The sequence below is a fragment of the Pelodiscus sinensis genome, chromosome 4, assembly GCF_052426305.1.
Source record: "Pelodiscus sinensis isolate ZL-2025 chromosome 4, ASM5242630v1, whole genome shotgun sequence".
Taxonomy (NCBI): domain Eukaryota; kingdom Metazoa; phylum Chordata; order Testudines; family Trionychidae; genus Pelodiscus; species Pelodiscus sinensis.
Window position 1 is genome coordinate 67,406,710 of NC_143055.1, and position 22,526 is coordinate 67,429,235.

The following is a 22,526-nucleotide window of genomic DNA, read 5'->3' on the forward strand; positions in this document are numbered from 1 at the left end:
AGCCCAAATAAACCTTTCAGTATTGCTATTCTCTGGACTCTCACCAATTTGTCTACAAACATCTTTCCTAGAGTGTGGTGCCCAGAATCCATCTGAGGCAGTATGAGTACCAAGCAGAACAGAACAATTACTTCACATGCCTTACATACAATGCTATTGTTAATATGTCCAAGAATATTAGATTTTTGCAAATGCATCACATTGTTTATTCTAGGGATGTTAAAAGGCAGATAATTGGCTAACCATGTAACTGCTGAAAATTACACGGTTACAAGCACCTGCAGCACAGGGCAGCAGCCCATATCCCTGGAGTTCCCCACATGTACCAGCTACCATCTGCCACCCCGTGCTGCTGCCTCTATATCAGAGGCAGCAGAGCAGGGTTACAGCCGGATCCTCAAGAACCGGAACAGGCACCACATGTAACTGTTTGGGTAATTGATAAGTTCATGCTGCACATTCAATTTATGATCCAGTATTGCGCCCAGAATTTTCAGCAGTACTACTACCTAGCCAGTTATTTTCCATTTTGTATTTGTGCCTGTGATTATTACTTCCTAAATGAAGTACTTTGCACTTGTCTTTACTAAATTTAATCTTTTGTTGATTTTGAACCAATTCCCCAATTTCTCAAAGTGATTTTGAATTCTAATCCTTTTCCAAAGTGCTTACAATCCCTTCCAGCGTTGTGTCATCTGCAAACATATAAGCCTATTTTCCACTCATCTATTCAAGTTATTAATGAAAATACTAAACAGTGTCCAGATTCAGGAAAGAGTCCTGTGACTCCCACTAAATAAACTCTCCCAGTCTGACAGTGAACCACTGATAACTTCTCTGAGTAGGAGTTTCAACCAGTTATGCACCTATCTGATAGTAATTTCTCTTAGACTGCATTTCCCTAATCTTGCTTAGGAGACTATCATGGGGGATAGCATCAAAAGCTTTACCAAAATCAAGATAGGTCATGTCTATTGCTTCTTCCCTCTCCACTAATCCAGTAATTATGCTAAAGAAAAAAAAAGGAAATTAGGTTGGTGTAGGTGGCATGATTCATTCTTGACAAATCCATGCTAGCTATTCTTTATAATTCTATTGTTCAATAAGTATTTATAAATTCAGTAATTTATTCCAGTATCTTTCCAGGTATCAAAGTCAGCCTGACTAGTCTATAATTCCCAAGTCCTCTTTATTTCCCTCTTTAAAAAGAGGTACTATGTTTCTCTTTCTCTATTCCTTGGATCTCACCCTTCCTTCAGGAGTTCTCAATGATAATTACATTGTTTCCAGAATTGATTCAGCTAGCTCCTTAAGCCTTCTAGCATGAATTTCATCAAGTCTTGGTGTCTTGAATATATTTAAAATTAGAGTAAATATTTTAACTTGTTCTTTTGCTATTTTGGCTTGCATTCCTTCCCCCTTAATTGTGTTGAGTGAAGACAACTTTAGTGATGACTATGGATATTAGACAGCAGGTAACAGACTAGGCGACTAACCACATAAACCTTAGCAGTTAGTCAACTATTCTATAGTCCCTGAGGGTGGGGCTGGCAGCCAATGCACTCTGGCCCCACTCCGAAGGAGCCCCAGGCCACCCTGTGTTGCTGCCTCTGTATCAGAGGCAGCAGCATGGGGGAAGGCAGGTGGCACTGCACAGGTGGTTCTGGGAGGAAATCAGCTGTTAACACAGCTTCCCCCCAGTACTGGCTCCTGCTTCCCTCTACTTGTTGCCTCTGATACTTAGGCAGCAAGGGGGGGGGGGGGGGAAACGCAAGTAGTTGACTAGACTAACTGATAAGTTTAAGCTTATCAATTAATCATCTACTGAACTACTTGTTCATATCCCTGACTAAAGCAAAACAGGCATTGACTGTTGACTGAAGCAAAACAGGCATTCAACACCTCAGTCTTCTTTATGTTGTCCATTATTAGCTCTCCTTCTCTACTAACAACATTATTTTTAACTGTCTTTTTCTTGGTTCCAATATATTTAAAGAACCTCTTCTTGTTGTCTAGATGTAACTCATTTTGTGCCTTGGCCTTTCTGATTTCGTTGCTATGTACTGATACTATTTTTTGTACTCCTCAGTCAATTATCCATGTTTCCTATCTTTTGTATTTTCAGGTAATCAAAGAGCTACTGAAAAAGCCAAATTGGCTTCTTACTGTTTTTCTTAGTTTTTCTTTGCATTGGAATAGTTTGCAGATGTAACTTAATATCTTTCTGAGAAACTGGCAGCTCTCTTGAACTTTTATTTCTTAACCTTTTTTCCTCATGGGATCATATCTTCCAGTTTTTTGTTTGAACTTCAAAAAGCAGACCTTTTTAAACATTGTACTGAATCCACAGTTCTCTCTCTTTCCTTTCCTTAGAACTATGAAGTTTGCCATTTCATGATTGCTTTCACCCAAATTGACTTCCACCTTTAGATTCACAATCAATTCCTCCCTGTTGGTCACAGTCAATACTAAAATGCTGCTCCCACTTACTTCTTCCAGTTGGTGAAACAAAAAGTCATCCCTAATACATACCACTTGTCCCTGCTACATTGCAAGAATATACTAGAAAATTTGCATTTTGCTGTATAACTTTTCCAACAGGTGTCTGAGTGAAGTTCCTCATTACTAGCAGGTCTTGTACTCTTGTATTTCTATTATGTGTGATAGAAATGCCTGATCCATCTCCTCTTCCTAATCTGATGATCTATTGTAGACCACTCTACAGTAACGTCATTCTACTGTTCCCCCCATTTATCTTTATACAGATCTTTTTAAACTATGAGGAAGCAATAAGACAGTGGGGTTTATATTATTCTACAAGAGAGGTAGAGCTATGTGTCATTCATGCACTACCTATACTGCAACCTGTTTTAAGAGTTTTCTCAGGCTAGGGAGATGGTGTAAATCTCGCGCTATATCTACACCACAATTAAAACCTGCAGCTAGCCCATGCCAGCCAACTTTAGCTTCCAGGTATTGGGCCAAGGGGTTGTTCAGTTGCAATGTAGATGTTCGGGCTCAGGCTGGAGCCTGGGCTCTAGAATCCAGCAAGGTGTGAGAGTGCCACAGCTCAGGCTGCAGCCCAAGACTAAATGTCTATACCATAATTAAAACTGTCCATTCGCCTGAGCCCCAGTTGGCTGCAAGTGTCTAAATGCAGTGCAGACATACCCCTGATGGCTTGCTATTGGCAACAGCATAATAAAGGGGAAAATCATGTACATTGTGAGACTCCAGGGGCAATGGCTTTGGAAACCGAAGAACAGCTGTCTATGATGGCCTAATCATTTTAGCATGATAAGAATCTGCGCCCTTTCAGAGTACTTTCATTTGCCCCTGAAGTCTTTTAGGGTATGTCTACACTACAGCACTAATTAGAACTAACTTCATTCGAATTAGTTAATTCGAACTAAGCTAATTAGAACTAGTGCATCTAGTCCTAAAAACTAGTTCGAATTAGCATTTTGCTAATTCGAACTAGCATGTCCACATTGAGTGGACCCTGAACCGAGGTTAAGGATGGCCGGAAGCAGTGCCGGCAGGGCATCAGATTAGGACTTAGAGTGTGGAGCTGCTGCCTCAGGCTAGCCGAGGGCTGTGCTTAAAGGGACCCAACACCCACCCCGGGCAGACAGTTCTCAGGAGTTCCCCGCTTGCAAAGCAGTCCTGGCTTGGAGTGCCCTGAGTGCCCACATTCGGCACATCACAGCACTCGGCCATCAGCCCAGCTGCACTTGCCACAGGCTGCCATCTGGGGGGGGGGGTCAATCTGGGGGCTGCAGGAGAGATTCCACCCGAGGAACCCGCAGAGCCACCCCAGTCCTCCCCACCGGGGGCTCGTACCCCATTCCTCCCTCACCTCCTTCCACTTACCCCTCCCTAGCCCCCCTTCCTGATGTACAAAATAAAGGACACGTGTGTTCAAAAATAGAAACTCTCTTTATTGAACAAAACTCGGGGAGACTGGGAAAAGGAGGTGGGAGAGGGGAAGAGAGAGGCTGGGAGAGGGGAGGGCAACTAAAATGATCAGCGGTTTGGAACAGATCCCATATGAAAAGAGGCTAAAGAGACTGGGACTTCTCAGCTTAGAAAAGAAGAGACTGAGGGGGGATATCATAGAGGTCTATAAAAGCATGAGTGGTGTGGAGAGGGTGCATAAAGAAAAGTTCTTCATTAGTTCCCATAATAGAAGGACTAGAGGACACCAAATGAAATGAATTGGTAGCAGGCTTCAAACTAATAACAGAAAGTTCTTCTTCCCAAAGCAAATAGTCAACCTGTGGAACTCCTTGCTGCAGGAGGCTGTAAGGCTAGAACTATAACAGAGTTTAAAGAGAAGTTAGATAAATTCATGGAGACTGGGTCCATGGAGTGGTATTAGCCAAGGGGTAGAAATGGTGTCCCTGGCCTCTGTTTGTTGAAGGCTGGAGATGGATGGCACAAGACAAATGGCTTGGTCATTGTCTTCGGTCCATCCCCTCCAGGGTACCTACTGTTGGCCGCTGTCGGCAGACAGGCTACTGGGCTAGATGGACCTTTGGTCTGATCCAGTATGGTCTGACTCAGTACGGCCATTCTTATGTTTTTATGTTCTAAGCTCAGGGCTCAGGGTCGGGGGTCTCACTGGACCACCCTGATTTTCATGCAAACGTGCTCCTGGGTGGCCAGGCTGGCAGCTATCCTGCCCTAGAAGGCTGCTTTCCTGTGCCTAGTGCGGAGGTCGTGGATGAGGTCCACGATCTCCGCGTTAGACCAGGTGGGCGCCAGCCTCTTGCAGACCGGGGCAGGCTCCTGGGAGCCACCAGCCTGGTCCCGGGAAGAGGCAGAGGGCTGGGTGGCAGCGAGAGGCTGGCTCGTACCGTGCCAGGTGCAGGGTCTGCTGGCTGGGTGCAGCCAAACCGTGCCCCTTTAAGGGCTCCGGGGCCGGGAGGGTGGCAGAAGAGTTTCCCTGGTGGTGCCCAGAGTGGCCACCAGGGAAAGCTGAAGAGGGCTAGCCTCCCACTAGTTCGAATTAAGTGGATACACAGCCCTTAATTCAAACTACTTAATTCGAACTAGGCGTTAGTCCTCGTGGAATGAGGTTTACCTAGTTCAAATTAAGCGCTCCTCTAGTTCGAATTAAGTTCGAACTAGCGGTTTCTATGTGTAGCACCTATCAAAGTTAATTCGAACTAACGTCTGTTAGTTCGAATTAACTTTGTAGTGTAGACATACCCTTAGAGATTAGACAAGCACACTGAGTCATCAATAGTATAAAGTGTCATAATTTTAGTAAAATTGCTAGGAATCCATTTCTATTATCTATGATGGAAGATCTATTTGTGTCCAGATCAATAAGCTCTTTTTCTGTATTGTGTACTGGCCAAAAGCCAGAATTAAAAGGATCCAGAAACTGGCAACTGAACAGTAGAATTGGAAACTTCTCTACTAGATTCTCAGTCAGCATGCTTTTATAAAGGCCATAACTAATAGTCATCAGTTCGCAGAGTTGCAAGTATCAATTAATAGGTTTTTTTTCAATGCTGGTTGATTAATGCACATTTTAGTGCGGCTGATAAATTCCTCTCTTCAAAGGAGATGTGATTTATCTGTCCATAGGAATCCCACATGTTCTCCATTCTACTTTATCATCCAGAAAGGATAGGGTCAGGTGGTAAATCACCCCAGAAGCAGGTAATCTTTTGTGATGAGAACAGATTTTACCAGCTAGCAGTGTTATGTTCTGGCATTGAGTCTGGATTAGCTAAGCAATTACATTTCTGTAAATTTCTGAAGGGTGCAAATTTCCTGCATCTATGGCAAAGAGGCAGAGTAAAACCTCTTTGCCTCCCTCACAGTATAACAGCAGGAGAAGTTAGTAGATCAAGCATACTGGACTAAGAAATGAGAAATGTGTTATGAAGAGATATTTTACAGATTTTGGCAGGCCACCTAAATCATTTCTCATGACAGATCATTGGAGTATTACGTAGGGTCAGAGTTCAAACTACATTCATAGCTTAAGTTCTACCCATGATCAACAGATTGTGTACATCTTAATATTAGGTTTGTGTCTCTTCTTTCTTGCATATTTGACCACCAATAAAATATGCATCTAATGAAGTGAATTTACCCACAAAAGTTCATGACTTATTGTATTTGTTAGTTTCTAAGGTGCCAAAGGACTACTTGTTTTTAAAGTTACAGGCCAACACTACTCAGACTTTTTAATCAATAAAATACATTATAATGATACTTTAAATACCATAAGAACATAAGAATGGCCACACTGGGTCAGACCAAAGATCCATCCAGCTCAGTACCCTATCTGCCAACAGTGGCCAATGCCAGGTGTCCTAGAGGGAGTGAATCGAACAAGTAATGATCAAGCGATCTCTCTCCTGCCATCTCCACTCTCTGCCAAACAGGCTAGGGACACCATTCCTTACCCATACTGGCTAATAGCCATTAATGGACTTAACCTCCATGAATTTATCTAGTTCTCTTTTAAACCCTGTTATAGTCCTAGCCTTCACAACCTCTGGCAAGGAGTTCCACAGATTGACTATGCGCCGTGTGAAGAAGAACTTCCTTTTATTTGTTTTAAACCTGCTGCCCATTAGTTTCATTTGGTGGCTCCTAGTTCTTTTATTATGGGAACAAGTAAATAACTTTTCCTTATTTACTTTCTCCACACCATTCATGATTTCATATGCCTTTATTATATCCCCCTTAGTCTCCTCTTTTCCAAGCTGAAAAGTCCCAGTCTCTTTAATCTCTCCTCATATGGGATCCGTTCCAAACCGCTAATCATTTTAGTTGCCCTTCTCTGAACCTTTTCTAATGACAGTATATCTTTTTTGAGATAATATAATATATAATGGAGATTGCCTATCTCCTAGAACTGGAAGGGACCTTGAAAGGTCATCAAGTCCAGTCCCCTGCCTTCACAGCAGGACCAAGTACCATCCCTGACAAATTTTTGCCCCAAATCCCTAAATGGCCTCCACAAGGATTGAACTCACAATCCTGGGTTTAGCAGGCCAATGCTCAAACCACTGAGCTATCCCTCCCCCCTAATGACATGATGACAAGACCACATCTGTACATAGTATTCAAGATGTGGGCATATCATGAATTTATATAAGGGCAATAAGATATTCTCTGTCTTATTCTCTATCCCTTTTTTAATGATTCCTAACATCCTGTTTGCTTTTTTTGACAGCCGCTGCACACTGAGTGGACATCTTCAGAGAACGATCCACAATGACTCCAAGATCTCTTTCCTGATTAGTTGTAGCTAAATTAGCCCCCATCATATTATATGTATAGTTGGGGTTATTTTTTCCAATGTGCATTACTTTACATTTATCCACATTAAATTTCATTTGCCATTTTGTTGCCCAGTCACTTAGTTTGGTGAGAGTTTAAGTTCTTCACAGTCTGCTTTGGTCTTAACTACCTTTAGCGGTTTAGTGTCGTCTGCAAATTTTGCCACCTCACTGTTTACCCCTTTCTCCAGATCAATTATGAATAAGTTGAACAGGATTGGTCCTAGGACTGACCCTTGGGGAACACCACTAGTTACCACTCTCTATTTTGAAAATGTACCATTTATTCCTACCCTTTGTTTCCTGTCTTTTAACCAGTTCTCAGTCCATGAAAGGATCTTCCCTCTTATCCCATGACTACTTAATTTACATAAGAGCCTTTGGTGAGGGACCTTGTCAAAGACTTTCTGGAAATCTAGAACACTATATCTACTGGATCCCCCTTGTCCACATGTTTGCTGACCCCTTCAAAGAATTCTAATAGATTAGTAAAACATGATTTCCCTTTACAGAAACCATGTTGACTTTTGCCCAACAAATTATGTTCTTCTGTGTCTGACAATTTTATTCTTTAGTATTGTTTCAACTAATTTGCCCGGTACTGACGTTAGACTTACCGGTCTGTAATTACTAGGATCACCTCTAGAGCCCTTTTTAAATATTGGCTTTATGTTAGCTGTCTTCCAGTCCTTGGGCACAGAAGCTGATTTCAAGGATAGGTTACAAACCATAGTCAACAGTTCCGCAATTTCACATCTGAGTTCTTTCAGAACTCTTGGGTGAATGCCTTCTGGTCCCAGTGACTTGTTACTGTTAAGTTTATCAATTAATTCCAAAACCTCTGCTAATGATACTTCAACCTGTGACAAGTCCTCTGATTTGTCACCTACAAAGGATGGGTCAGGCTTGGAAATCTCCCTAACATCCTCAGCCGTGAAGACTGAAGCAAAGAATTTAATTTCTCTGCAATGACTTTATCGTATTTTATGTGCTCCTTTTGTATGTCGATCGTCCAGGGGCCCCACTGGTTGTTAGCAGGCTTCCTGCTTCTGATATACTTAAAAAACATTTTGTATTACTTTTTGAGTTTCTGGCTAGATGTTCTTCAAACTCCTTTTTGGCTTTTTTTATTACATTTTTACACTTAATTTGGCTGTGTTTATGCTCCTTTCTATTTCTCTCACTAGGATTTGACTTCCACTTTTTAAAAGATGTCTTTTTATTTCTCACTGCTTCTTTTACATGGTTAAGCCAAGCCACAGTGGCTCTTTTTTAGTTCTACTATTTTTTTTAATTTGGGGTATACTTTTAAGTTGGGCCTCTATTATGGTGTCTTTGTAAAGTATCCATGCAGCTTGCAGGGATTTTACTTTAGCCACTGTACCTTTTAATTTCTATTTAACTAACCTTCTCATTTTTTCATAGTTCCCCTTTTTGAAATTAAATGCCATAGTGTTGGGCTGCTGAGGTGTTCTTCCCACCACAGGAATGTTAAATGTTATTATATTATGGTCACTATTTCCAAGTGGTCCTGTTATAGTGACCTCTTGGACCAGATCCTGCGCGCCACTCATGACTAAATCGAGAATTACCTCTCGATTTAGTTGGTTCCTGTACCAGCTGCTCCAAGAAACAGTCGTTTAAGGTATCAAAAAATTTTGTCTCTGCGTCTCGTCCTAAGGCAACATGAACCCAGTCAGTATGGGGATAGTTGAAATCCTCCACTAATACTGAGTTCTTTATTTTGATAGCCTCTCTAATCTCCCTTAGCATTTTATAGTCACTACTACTGTCCTGGTCAGGTGGTCGATAATAGATCCCTACTGTTATATTCTTATTAGAGCAGGGAATTACTATCCATAGCGATACCATTGTTAGACTTCAGCATCAACTGCACACTGAAATAGAGCACATTTCTCAGAGCTACATTTTGCATCTGTTTGCTTCTGGCTTTTATTTTCATATCAGTCTTCACAACTAAAGTTTTTGTTTTATTTTAAGTAAGGTACTGGCTGGCTGAACAACTTGCTGATCAATCCTGAACTGATTTACTGAATATCACCAATGTCAGAGAACTATAAACTGTATACATAAGAAAGCAAACAATTTTCCTCCTATTTTCATACCTGCTGAGAAATCATTGTCTTGCAAACAGGATCAACAAGAAGTTTTTCACCATTTGCCTGTGACTCAGATTTAAAAGACCTGGGTTTTTTTCTTGTTTGAGGTTTAGCCTTCAAAATAAAACAAAAACAAACAACAACACACAAAGAAAGAAAGGCAATGTCATTAAATAAATAAATTTAATTAATGTCATTAAATAAAGGCAAATAAGCTTTAACGCTATCTCTATATAATTCAATTGAACATCATACATATAAAACACATTTAGATTTCTTCATTATGAAATAGTGACCAAAAATAGAAAAAAATTAAATAACCCAAATTGTTAAAAATGGATAGAGTAAAGACTTGAAAATGAATCTCATGACTATACATTCACAAACCACATTTTACACACACAAAGCTAGATCTAGTCTGGTCATGGGTATAAATGAAAAAACATAAGGCATTTAACACTGATTTTAAAAAAAATTAAATTACAATTAAAATACAACCATATAATAATAAATAAGTGACAAATGCATAAGATAGAACTTCTTAATGCTAGTGTTTCATGATGTAGATAATCATTGCATATATTGTCAAACTTACTGACCCCTTGAGCTGCACACAATAATTGTCATAAGTCCAAGAACAAGGTACATCTGCCAGGGCTCAGGGCTTCAACCCTGCAGGGATCCTGTTCAGTGTCAGAGTGGTGGGGTTAGGATTTCTGTCCTGTGAGAGGCACTTGCCAGGGCTTCAGCCCGGAGCCCCAGAAGATGCCTCCTGCAGGACAGAAGCTCAAAAATTCGCCTTGCTCCCATTGGGCAGAAGAGCTCAGCAGCCCCCTAAGTCTGGTAGGCAGTGAATGGAAGGACATAGAGGGCTCCAGAAGATGCACATTACCAGTAAAGGAGCTGCATGTAGCTCACAAACTGCAGTTTGGCCACCCCTACAAATTCATATTTCTTTTCTAGAAGGAACTTCCACATACACATAGTATCAGCTGATATGTTAGCTGCTCTATTCTAAATCATTGATTTAGATCTTAGCATGTATTAAGACCCAAAATGTGCATTGTGAAATCCAAGTAAAACTCACATACAAGTAGTAAGAATATATTAGGGATCTTAAATTGTGGGTAATTGACTAATCAAAGTCGATGCATTTTGCATTGACTACAGATAGTCCTCGACTTACGAATGGGTTACGTTCCAAACATCTGGTTCTAACTCGATTTGGTCGGAAATACCTTTATACAGGTAGGTATCAGATGCCCACTACCAGTAATGTTTATAATATTAATTCACTAGCACTCCAAATGTAACAAATCGCCTACAAAACAACAATCAACAAACGAAAAAAAAAAAAACACTGAGGGCAGAAACACACGGGAAATAAACTACAGCGACAGCAAACTGAAATTGACAAACATGAACATGAAATACAAAACACAATGCAATACAGTACTGTAAATAATGTGATGTAAATATTGTAAATATTTTATTGTAAATAAAATGTAAATAATGTAAATACTGTACATGAACTTTACCTTTATTCTTGGTATTGTTGTGCACACTTGGATTGATAATTATGAAGGTGAATGAACTGAATTAATTGGATGAGGAACTGGAGAAGGTAGGTGACAATACTACAGAAACAACATCATCAACAGCAGATTCATCTTCTACTTCAGCAGTGCCTTTGCTTGTAGAAGGCATTGGTTCAGTGGGAGAGGCAGCAGTGCTGAGGGCTTTCTTCAAAAAAATATCCATTTTGGACTGGACAGTTTGTTTTTTTCTTCTCATTATAAATTTCGTTAAAGCAAGCCAGGGCGTCCTGAATTAAATGATCCACTTTTGAGAATCAACATTAGGGTCCATTTTTTCAAACACTTGAATTCCTTCATTTATTTTGCTGAAGACTGCAGCCATTTCTTTCATCACAAATTTTTGGGGGCTTCTTCTTCTTAGGCTTTTTGTCTCTCTTCCTCTGTTACCCGCTCTGCCTTCAGCTCCATTAAATCTTCATTGCTCAGCTCCTCCCCAACAGCCTCAACCAGTTGGCGTATGTCTTCATTATTCAGCTCCATTAAATCTTCATTGCTCAGCTCCTCCCCAACAGCCTCAACCAGTTAGTGCAAGTCTTCTTTATCCACTTCCGGATCCACTTCTTTCGCCATCAGTACAATTTTATTGGAAATTTCTTCTAGTGCCTTTTCTTTTTCAAAGCCTTTGAAACTGTTGACATATCTTTTTAGGATTTTCTTCCATATGACACTCATACATTGTTGAGTGACTTCCTCCCATCCAGCAGCAATGTTCCTTATGCCATGCAGAATGTTGTAGTCCTTCCAAAATCCACATAATGTTTTGGCATTTTTGCATTCTGTGGCAGCAATTGCCTTTTCAAATGTGTTGCGAAGATAATATGCTCTGAAAGCAGCTATGGCCCCCTGGTCCATGGGTTGGAGAATAGATGTGCTGTTGGGAGGCAGAAACACCACTTTCACATTGGGATGCAAGTCATTTAGATGTTGAGGTAACCTGGAGCATTATCCAAAATAAGCAAAATTTTGAAAGGAATTCCTTTCTCCAAAACTATGCCTTGACTTCAGGTATGAAACAGTTCATGAACCAATCTTCAAAAAGTGCAAGCGTCATCCATGTGTTATTAGCACGATAATGAACTGGTAAAGTAGCCTTGCTGATATTCTTGAAGATTCTAGGGCAGGCATGTCCAAAGTCCGGCCCGTGGGCCAATTGCGGCCCGTGTTCCGGTTTAATACGGCCCCCCCAGGTAATTTGGCAATATCTATTTTTTATGGCCCCCAGCGAATCCATATGTATTGAGATGAATACATTGTAAAATCTCAGTTAATGTCAGTTGGTCTAAATCAGTTATAAATATATTTGGACACAACATGTATACTTGGTGTTATGTTCCTGTTCATATTTTTTGAACTTAAAAGTTGACAGACAACCTTTATTACCAATAATATGTAATGTACTTTACAATGTTCCTGACATATATTTCAGCTTCCTGGATTTTTTTTTTCATCTGGCCTTCAGATATGAAAGGCAGAGTGATTTAACACCTGTTTAGATTTGTCATCCATGTGACGAAATGAAAAGTATGCCGTTTGCAATAAACGTTGCATAAAATAGTTAATTTGCATTTAATTTTAATGGTTCAAAGAATGTCAGGCAAAATGGTCGGCCCTCACGCATGTTCACTTCATCAAATCTGGCCCTCTTTGAAAAAAGTTTGGACACCCCTGTTCTAGGGTTTTCATAGTGATAAATCAAGAAGCGTTTCAATTTATACCCAAAAACATTCTCTCCTAACAAGACTGTTAGATGGTCTTTGAAAGCCTTAAAACCAGGCATAGTTTTTGCCTCCTTACGTATGTATGTACGGTCGGGCATTTTCTTCCAAAAGAGACCTATCTCATCAACATTAAAGATCTGGTTTGGCAAATAATTTCTCTCTTTTATCAGTTTATCCAATTCTTTTATGAAAGTTTCTGCTGCTTTCGAATCAGCACTGGCTGCCTCCTCACTTACTTTCACAATGTAAAAGTTTGCACAATTCTGAAACGGTTGAACCAACCGTAACTGGCACTAAAAGTTTGGTCGTAGTCATACCCCTCCTTTTTTTAAAAAAAAAGTCTTCAAGAAGACTATGAGCCTTAGCCTGTATCATCTTGAGGCTTAATGTCATGCGTTTTTTAATTTGGTCTTCGATCCAAAGCACTAAGAGTTTTTCCATGTCATGGATGGGACCTGTTCTTTTCTTTGTTATAATTGTTGATTTCATAGGCGCAGACCCTTTCACTGCTTCATGAATGTGATTGCTATCCTTTTTAATAGTGCTTATGGTGGATTTCGATAGGCCTAAATTACGCACCATGAACGACACTGCTTGGCCCCTTTTGTATTGCCCCACTATCGCTATTTTCTGTTCTAAATCAATAGCTTTTCTCTTTCTTTTTTCACCGCTCTTATCACTAGCACTTTTCCTGTTACTTGCCAGGATGGCCACAAGCAAACACAGAAAATATGAGGGAATGAAACATAAACATGCTGCCTGACTGCAGACATGCAAACACAACATGCTACTGAGAACCAAAACAAAACAAAGGGGAGGACAACATGTCGGCTGCCGCCATGACTGGGCGGTAGCTCTCATACCACTCTGCCTGCACTGTTCGAAAAACTAAACGTACGTGGTTCTCAACTCGAAAATATTATACACTACAGTAATATGGGATTAATGGGAGGTTGGTCATACGTCGATGTGTTCGTAAGTCGGGGACTGCCTGTATTAAATTAGTCAACAGGGCGCCTCCACCTTTGAAGTGTAGGAACAGCCGTAGGGCTGTTGCTACACTTTAAAGGCAAAAGCACCTTGCGGAGCCTGGGGTCAGCAGGGGAGTCTCCAGCTGATGCCAGGATCCATGCCGTGCTGCTGCTTTGAAATGCCAGGAGGAACCTGACGTCTGGCCCCAAGCTCCACGCAGCACTGCCACTTTGAAGTACCCTTTTCTTCCCCCCTTTCACCTCTCTGGCTGCCTCTTTCTGACAGAGGCAGAAAAGGGAATTGGGGAGCATTAGCTAACTAGTCCTTCACATATCTAGAATATGTACAGCCACACAATTTGATGAAGATGCTTGGACATAAGTTTTTAACATTATATTGAGTGTGTCACACTTTTCAGATTTTTTTAAATTAAAAAACCCATATGAGCAGATGTACATATTGCATTTTCAAGGGGATGGACTCTGATTTATGCTCCCTCCACATTCAAACTTCAATTATTCTTACTGAAGTTCTTCTAGTTAGAGCAATGTTTAAACTGAAATGTTACGATTTGCAGTATTTGAGAGAAAGATTAACTATATTTTGTATCTGAAGTATTACCAACTTAGTACCTTATTCATATTACTTAATTCCTTATGCATTTTCATCACAGCACTGATAATGTCACAAACAATCTGCATTTTCCTTTCTGCAAAGCCACACTGGAGAAACTGCTGTTTTGTTAAAACTGGTTTGTACTGAAACTGATCTCGAAGTACCTGCAAGAGAGTAAAACTTAGTTACCCAATATACTCTGTATATTCTCTTTATGTAGAAACAATGTTTTTAATCTTATTTTTAAACAATTGCCCCTTTTTCCACCTTAGCTAGGATAGTCAATCTTTTCACACGTTGGTTTTGGATATTCTAAGTTGCCCCCATATCTGAAACTCCCATCATAAACCAATCTACCAGGCACTCTTCAACCAAATCACTCCTTAAAAAATATGTGCTATGTGTAGAAAAACTTCCTTTTGCTTGTTTTAAATCTGCTACCAATTAATTTCATTTGGTGACACCTAGTTCTTATGTTATGGGAACCTTTTCCTTATTCACTTCCTCCATACCTGTCATGATTTTATAGACCTCTATCATATCCCCCCTTTAGTCTCCTCTTTTCTAACATGAAAAGTCCCAGTCTTTTTAATCTCTCTTCATAAGGGAGCTGTTCCAAACCCTAATAATTTTTGTTGCCCTTTTCTGAATCTTTCCCTATGCCAATAGATCTTGTTTGAGTTAAGGAGACCACATCTGTATGCAGAATTCAAGATGTGGGCGTACCATGGATTTATATAGAGGCAAGATATTCTCTCTTATTCTCTATCCCTTTTTTAATGATTCCTAACATTCTATTTGCTTTTTTGACTACTACTGCACATTGAGTGGATGTTTTCAGAGAACTAACCACAATGACTTTGAGATCTCTCTCATGAGTAGATATAGCTAAATTAGCCCCCATTATTTTGCATGTATAGTTGAGATTATTTTTCCCATGTGCATTACTTTGCATTTATCAACATTAAAATTCATTTGCCATTTTGCTGTCCGATCACCTAGTTCTGTGAGATCCTTTTGAAGCCCTTCACAATCCGCTTTGGTCTTATCTTGAGCAATTTAGTATCATATCAAAATTATGCCACCTCACTGTTTACTCCTTGCTCCAGATTATAAATATGTTGAAAGGACTGGTCCCCGTACAGACCCTTGAAGGACACCACTAGTTACCTCTCTCCATTCTGAAAACTGACCATTTATTCCTACCCTTTGTTTCCTGTCTTTTAACCAGTTATCAATCCATGAGAGGACCTTCCCTCTTGTCCCATTACAACTTACTTTATTTAAGAGCCTTAGGTGAGGAAACTTGTCAAAAGGTTTCAGTACACTATATCTAGTGGATCCCCCTTGTCCACATGCTTGTTAACCTTCCCCCCCCCCCAAACCCGTCAAGAACTCTAGTAGATTAGTAAGGTACGTTTTCCCTTCACATAAACCATGTTGACTTTTCCCCAGTCTCATAGATATGAAGTGTATTATCAGGAAGTGCACTGCTACAATAAAAAAAACATTATTTTATAATACACTGCAGATCTGGTAAACTGTAGCTCTGTTGTAAACATTGGTAACTCATAGCTATGTTGGCTGTGAAGGCTAGGACTATAATAGAGTTTAAAGAGAAGCTAGATAATTTCATGGAGGTTAGGTCCATAAAAGGCTATTAGCCAGGGGATAAAATGGTGTCCTTGGCCTCTGTTTGTCAGAGGCTGGAGAGAGATGGCAGGAGACAAATCGCTTGATCACTGTCTTCGGTCCACCCTCTCTGGGGCACCTGGTGCTGGCCACTGTTGGTAGACAGGATACTGGGCTAGAAAGACCTTTGGTCTGACCCAGTACGGCCGTTCTTATGTTCTTATAGCACATTCTTTCAATCAAGAAAAGCAATACTACATTCACCTCTCCCTCCAGCATCATCTCATTCTTTTCTGCTGAGCGCTAGCCAGCTTACTTTCATTTTATTAGCATGTAAAAGTGAGATGTGTTTTTAGATATAAAATATCAAGCCTTATATATTACTTATGTTATGGTAATCAGTGGTGTACAGTTTTTCCTAAATAATGTATTCTCTAGCGCAGTGCTACTCAACTTTGAAAGCCCCGGGTTCCACAATAATACAGCACATGCTGAGGGCCGCAACTGAAGTGTGGTTGCATATACATGCAAATATATATGCAAATTACTTCTTTCACACTGGCGGGCATGAATACAAAGCACTTCCCACAATGCCCCTAGAAATGTTGACACCCTGTTCTAGCCACTCGGTCTGCTTGCGTCTTTAAATGTTCACCCCACCTGGGAGATGCCTCGCCGTTGTGGAGCGTGTTCCCAGTGCAAGCCATGTTCAAAGGATCCCACCTCTGGACCCTGTGTTGAGCCCCGTGTAAACCCAAACCACACTGCGGGCTGCAAACATGCAGGCCACATGCAGCCCGCGTATTGAGTAGTTCTGCTCTAGCCCATGCTTTCCTCTGGTCACAGATTTGGCCTTATTCCCGCTACTTGATATTAATTATGAGGATTGCGATAAAACAATTTTAAGTAGCAAATTATAATTTCTCCAGTTACTAGTACCTTATAGATAGCTTCAGTAAAACGCAAATCACTTTTAGCAGTAAGCTCTACATCAGATTCCACCAAAAGTTCTGCTATGTAAGTTGAGAAGGACGTGAAGGAATAACTGATGATGGGTAAAAATGCTGCGGGATCACCCTTTGCCAAACTGCTAGGGAAAAAAGGAGAAGTATTTTACACAGTAAATGGAAGTAAACAATCAGCAAGTAGTATAAACCAGTGGTATCAAACTGTGTGGTATATCTATAAGGCCAACAAGACACATCTAAACTGTATAGAAGTTGATATTCCTTTAAAAAAGTGTAGGTACCCTTCTAGCCTTCTGGGATTCAGAGGTAAAAACATGGTTCACATTTATGCCACCTGATTCACTGAAGATTGCCTGAGTCTGAAGATAGCCTGAAATTAACTCAAACTCCTCTCTCCCTATGAATAACTGTGTAATGTCTAAAGCATAATGACATTTTACTGTCAACAATTAAGTATTTTACCATTGATCATTTTAGCAGCTGCAATGAGAAAATAGGTGGAAGTGAAGCATACTGGGTCTGAACAGAAGAAAATGCAGAGGCATCTGAGAGTCACAAGGAGAGATGGAGGAAAGATGGGAAGGAAAAGAAACAAGGGGCAGAAATAAGTGGCCCAAAAGGGAGCAGATCTGTCACTGAGCAGTGAACGTGATGAACAAAAGAGAAAAAAATGTAGTTATAACATAATGGCAATACAGTATTGTTGTCTTGATAATGCTACTAACCTCCTAGGGACATCAGAAGAGTTCTGCTATGTTCTGTGGGGAGTACAGAATCATAAATTGATGGCCAGGCCCTTGACTAAGTTTAATGCACTCCTCTACAGTGAGGTCAACATGTAGTTGACTACACGATTAATCGATAAGCCTGGGCTTATTGGTTAATCTTATCAACTACATGCACTCTCCTCCCCCTTATTGCCTCTATCCCTGATAGGGAGCAGTGCAGAGGGTGAGGGGGGCAAACAGGAACCACCACACGCAGGAAGCCGCTGTCCACACCTATCAGGTCACTCAGAGCTGTTTGCCCACCACCCCGGGCTGCTGGCTCTCACAGGCATCAGCACAGAAGAAGGCGTGGCAGGTGGGAGCTGATATGCAGAGGGAGCTGGCTTTTAAGCCAGGTCTCCATGTGTGCTGGCTCCATTGAGCCACCTATTGTCCCTCCTTACTGCCTCCCACAAAGACAGGGAAGAATGGGCAGGAGCTGCCTCCCCTGGCGCTGCTACCTCCATCAGAGCAGCCTCTCAGACAGAGGCTGCTCCATGGGATGCCAAGCAACAGCTGGGGAGCTCAAGCTACTGCTCAGGGAACACAGGGGCTGCTGCCACCCCACGCAGCTGCCTCTCTATCAGGCAGCAGACTGGGGTGGCAGGAAGGAGCTGGTCTGCTCCCACCTACTACTCCGCACTGCTGCCTCTGATACAGAGGCAGCAGCGCAGGGTGGCAGGGGGGTCCCTGGGAGCAGGGCCAGCAATGCACTGGCTGCCAATCCTGCATCTGGGGACTATCGAATAATTGTGTAACCAATAATATTTGGTGAAAAAGTTACGCGATTATTCAATTACATGGTATCTAAAATCCCTACTCCTCTATAGGCAATATCCCCTGGTATAAACAAAACTTGAATAGAGGGTGAGATTTGTACTTGCGCTGGGAAAAACAATTCCTGAAAAGAACAGACTCCCAAAAAATCCCAAAGTTATAAAATGAAAATTTCAAGCTATATTATATACAATTTATTTAATAAGCCATATTAATTCCTTATACACGGGCACTCATAGATGGTATTCTAAGACCAATGTTTAACAGAATATGAATTTTACATGACCTTGAATGCTAACACTTTTAGCCAATTTTGTTTTTTCAGCGCCTATTCACATTTTCAACCAAACTAATGCAAATATGCAGAACACGCACGTATAACTGGTGATGCGCTCATGCACACAAACTTTAAATCTTCAATTGACAAAATTCTGAAATATACTCCATGATTTTACTGCCACACTTTACATACCTGACATAATGAACAATGAAAATATCCTGTGCAAATAATTTTGGATAGAAATCTAGACCTATCATTTAAATACTAGAAAAGAAAAAGAAAAAGAAAAAGGTAGTACTCAGAGACTGAAATATAGTCCTTCATCCTTATTTCAGCTCAGGCTTTGCATCTGTGATTTGTACTGTAAGAAGCATTTTATTGTGTGATTTTTTTTTAATTTTTGTTTTGTGTTTTTATGTCATTCCAGTTCTTTATTGCTATTTTCATGAAGACAGATTTCCACTCCAGTTGTGAGAACACTTCGCCCTGATTCTCACTGACGTGTATCCTTTGCTACAACTTTCTAGTAGCATTACACTTCAGATAATAGTGATCTGGTCAATTTTTCAAGCTCTGCTTTACATCAATATTTAGAAATGCATAGTTAAATATTTTGTTATTCAGATATTTTTTGCACCTTCAGCAGACCACAGACTACTAGAGGCAAAAGCACTGACATCATATAGTCTCTCTTTCTTTCTCTCTCGTTTGAATCCTTTTGTGGATAAACAGGATGCCAAAGGCAATGAATTAATGAAGGCAGATTATCAGCACTGTGTAACTGGAATACTTTATTATCTGAAATAAAAGAAAGTTACTTCTGGAATGACAAAGATAAAAGCAGAATGCAATAACTGGAGATTTTAGTGAGAACAACATGAATTGCCTTCAGTTTCATTAAAGAATTCTTTTAATCAACAATTCTACTTGCAATATCCAAGATGCGGTAATGCAGGTAATATAGCGTGTTTCAAAAAGCAGTATTCCTTTATCCATACATTAAAGACCTCTCTTATTGAAGTCATATGCACTCAGCCGGACCACTGATGGAATTTAAGACTTTTTAAAAAGGGACTATGGTCACAAAGGCATTATGGTCACACCTGCAAATAGTGACCTATTTATTAAAATAAACCTGAATTGTCTTTTACTTTCTATTTTCTCATTCAGTCCATCCATCAATCTTGGGGTCTAACAATAATTCAAATAACCTATCTAGCTGCAATATATTTGTTAACCATTTTTAATAGAAACCAGAAAATTGTATTTGACTTAGAGAAACTGTATATTTTAAAGATTGTTTTGCCCATACAAAACTCTACTATTGATGCATGTGCACACAATACACTAGATTACATTCTTTTGGTCAGCTTCAACTGACACCACTCCTATGCCCTCAAGCAGATGTCAATCTATTCAAGGGCATAAAAGACAGCTCAGCCATCGTATGGATTCCTTCACCAGTACAAAAATCTGGAGGAGCAGGGATTCTGTAATAGTCAGAAAGGAAAGTAGCCATTGAATCCAGGTGGACAACACACTTCGCAGAACATGTCTTGAAGGTACAATAACCTTTCAAGTGATTGTTCACGTGGATTTCACGCTTGATGACTAATAAATAGTTGATCATTTGCTGGGAGGTAGGCAGATGAGTCCTACTTAAACAATGATTAAGGGACAGTCCAGCCAAAATATACATCTGAAAACACTTGGTACCTTTTGTCTGCAGTGCAGAGTGGGGAAGGGATAGGGGAAGCAGAGCCATACAAGTCCCAAAGCAAGCACAAGCTCCCAGTTCGCGTCGCCCCCAGGAGCTAACCCCGCTGCGGCTCTGCATCTTAAATGTAGTATGAGCTGGGCTGTCTGCACGCCCGGTTCCTACCACATTTAAAATGCAAAGCTGCAGCTGGAGTAGTAAGCACCTTCCTTATCAACTAATTGAGTAGTCAATAAAAATTTAATCAACTACTTGATTAGCTAATTAACCATTATTTAACATCCCTACTCAAGAGCTTGCCATATTTCTTTTGTACCACTATCAGAAATATTTCCAGAGTCTTTGCCATATGTTTGATGAAGTTATTCAGTGAGGAAGGCATTGAGCAACTTCCTGCCTCCTTGGGGAAGGATGAGGCAAGTAAAGCAGGGACAAGTTGTTCCTTCCCTTTTAGATACTGTTCCATATCATTTTCTTCCAAATGTCTCTGGAGTTGAGGCTGCACTCGCTGGCCTGCCTAGGACGGTCTTTATGGCTTCTTTGGGAAGGGCAGTCTAAACTCAGAAAGTGCAGAAATTACAAGCTTATGAGAATATGGCTGCGCGCACACACAAGATCTAGCAGGCCGAAGACTGATAAGGGTGTGAGTACTGCAATGTGAGCACCAAGATGGATATTCCCTGCAAGTCCTGGATTGATTCCTGCAGCTATTGTGCTATCCAAATGAGAAAGGGTGACTATACAGCCTCTACCTGAGTTACGAACAAGTTACGGACCAAACACTTGGCCGTAACTCGATCCATTTGTAACTCAGACCCCATTGAGTTACATAGCGACCACACAGGTCACGTTCGTAACTCGGGGACCGCCTTTACGACTGCTCCATGGGAGATTTGGTCATAAATGCGAACGGTCGTAACTCGACCGTTCGCAACTTGGGGACCAGCTGTATAGGAGATGACTCACTATTGAGTTTCAATGAGGATGAAGAGAAGGAGCATATTTCTTCATGGGGGGGAGGAGGAGAGGTAGAAGGGAGGAAGAGTTGGAGCATTCTTTCAGGAGTGCCTTGACTCTGCTCTATTTTCCCAAATTGGGAAAGGGCTGATGTTAGTATTGGAGATACATCCTTCATTTGCTGTGTTGATGACTCATTAACTGGTAACTTAGATATCAGCATCCTCATTGATGCCACTACTAAGCTTAGATTACTCTCTAACTGTACCACGTGCATGTTAGGTGCCAATACAGACAGTACTAGCATGCCAGGTACTCGGAGACCAATGATGGAGCAATGGCAGTCCATACGTTTCATCAGTACTTCAGATACCAAAGCACCAGACTGACTTATGTCAAGCCACTGGACTACCCTTTAACTGTTGAGGTCAAGGCAAGTCAGATATCTGCTGGCTCTGGTCTAGGGATGTAAGTGATTAGTTGCTTTTCCCTCCCCCCAGCTGCCATTATCAAAGACAGCAAGTGGTGGGAGCAGGAGCCAGCTTAAAATCAGGAGCCAGTGCAGGGGACAGGGGAGTAGCAAGGACCAGGCACAATCTGAGAATTATCTGATTCCCAGCTTGCACCCAGTTCCAGAAGCTGCAACTCTCCTTTTTAAACGTATTAAGAGCCTGTCAGCTCTTAATACATTTAAAAGGCTAAAGCACAGAAGGGGAGATCCGGCGTGAGCTAAGAATCAGCTGGCCCAGCTCACGCTGGGCTGGGCCCCCACTGCTGCACTTTAGCCTGTCAGCTCTTAATACATTTAAAAGGCAGAGCCGCAGCAGGGTTAGCTCCTGGGACCTAGTCGATGGAAAATCCATTCCCTAGTCGATTCATTAATTAAAGTATGTTTAACATCCCTACTCTGGTCTCCTAACTTGATAGGCACCAGAGACAATAATTTATGCTGCAGCTTATATCTGATGCTAGAATATACACTAAGGTTGTGTCTACACTGGCATCCCTTCCGGAAAACGGATGCTAATGTAGCACTTTGGAATAGGCAAATCCGCAGGGGATTTAAATATCCCCCACGGTATTTGCATTAACATG

General features: G+C 40.9%; 1 protein-coding gene across 4 annotated transcripts in view; it reads right to left on the bottom strand.

Moving 5' to 3' along the window:
- The window catches only part of CEP44 (centrosomal protein 44), a 53,597-nt gene that overhangs the window by 16,324 nt on the left and 14,747 nt on the right, over nt 1–22,526 (bottom strand). For 3 of the 4 annotated variants that reach the window (XM_089777913.1, XM_006126984.5, XM_006126982.4), the window contains exons 3-5: nt 16,905–17,055; nt 14,351–14,497; nt 9,437–9,544 (exon numbers count right to left, since the gene is read on the bottom strand). In XM_089777913.1, the coding sequence (XP_089634039.1) occupies nt 9,437–9,544; nt 14,351–14,497; nt 16,905–17,055 (406 nt within the window). The remainder of the gene's footprint in view (nt 1–9,436; nt 9,545–14,350; nt 14,498–16,904; nt 17,056–22,526) is intronic. The other variant, XM_006126986.5, reaches the window with a different exon arrangement.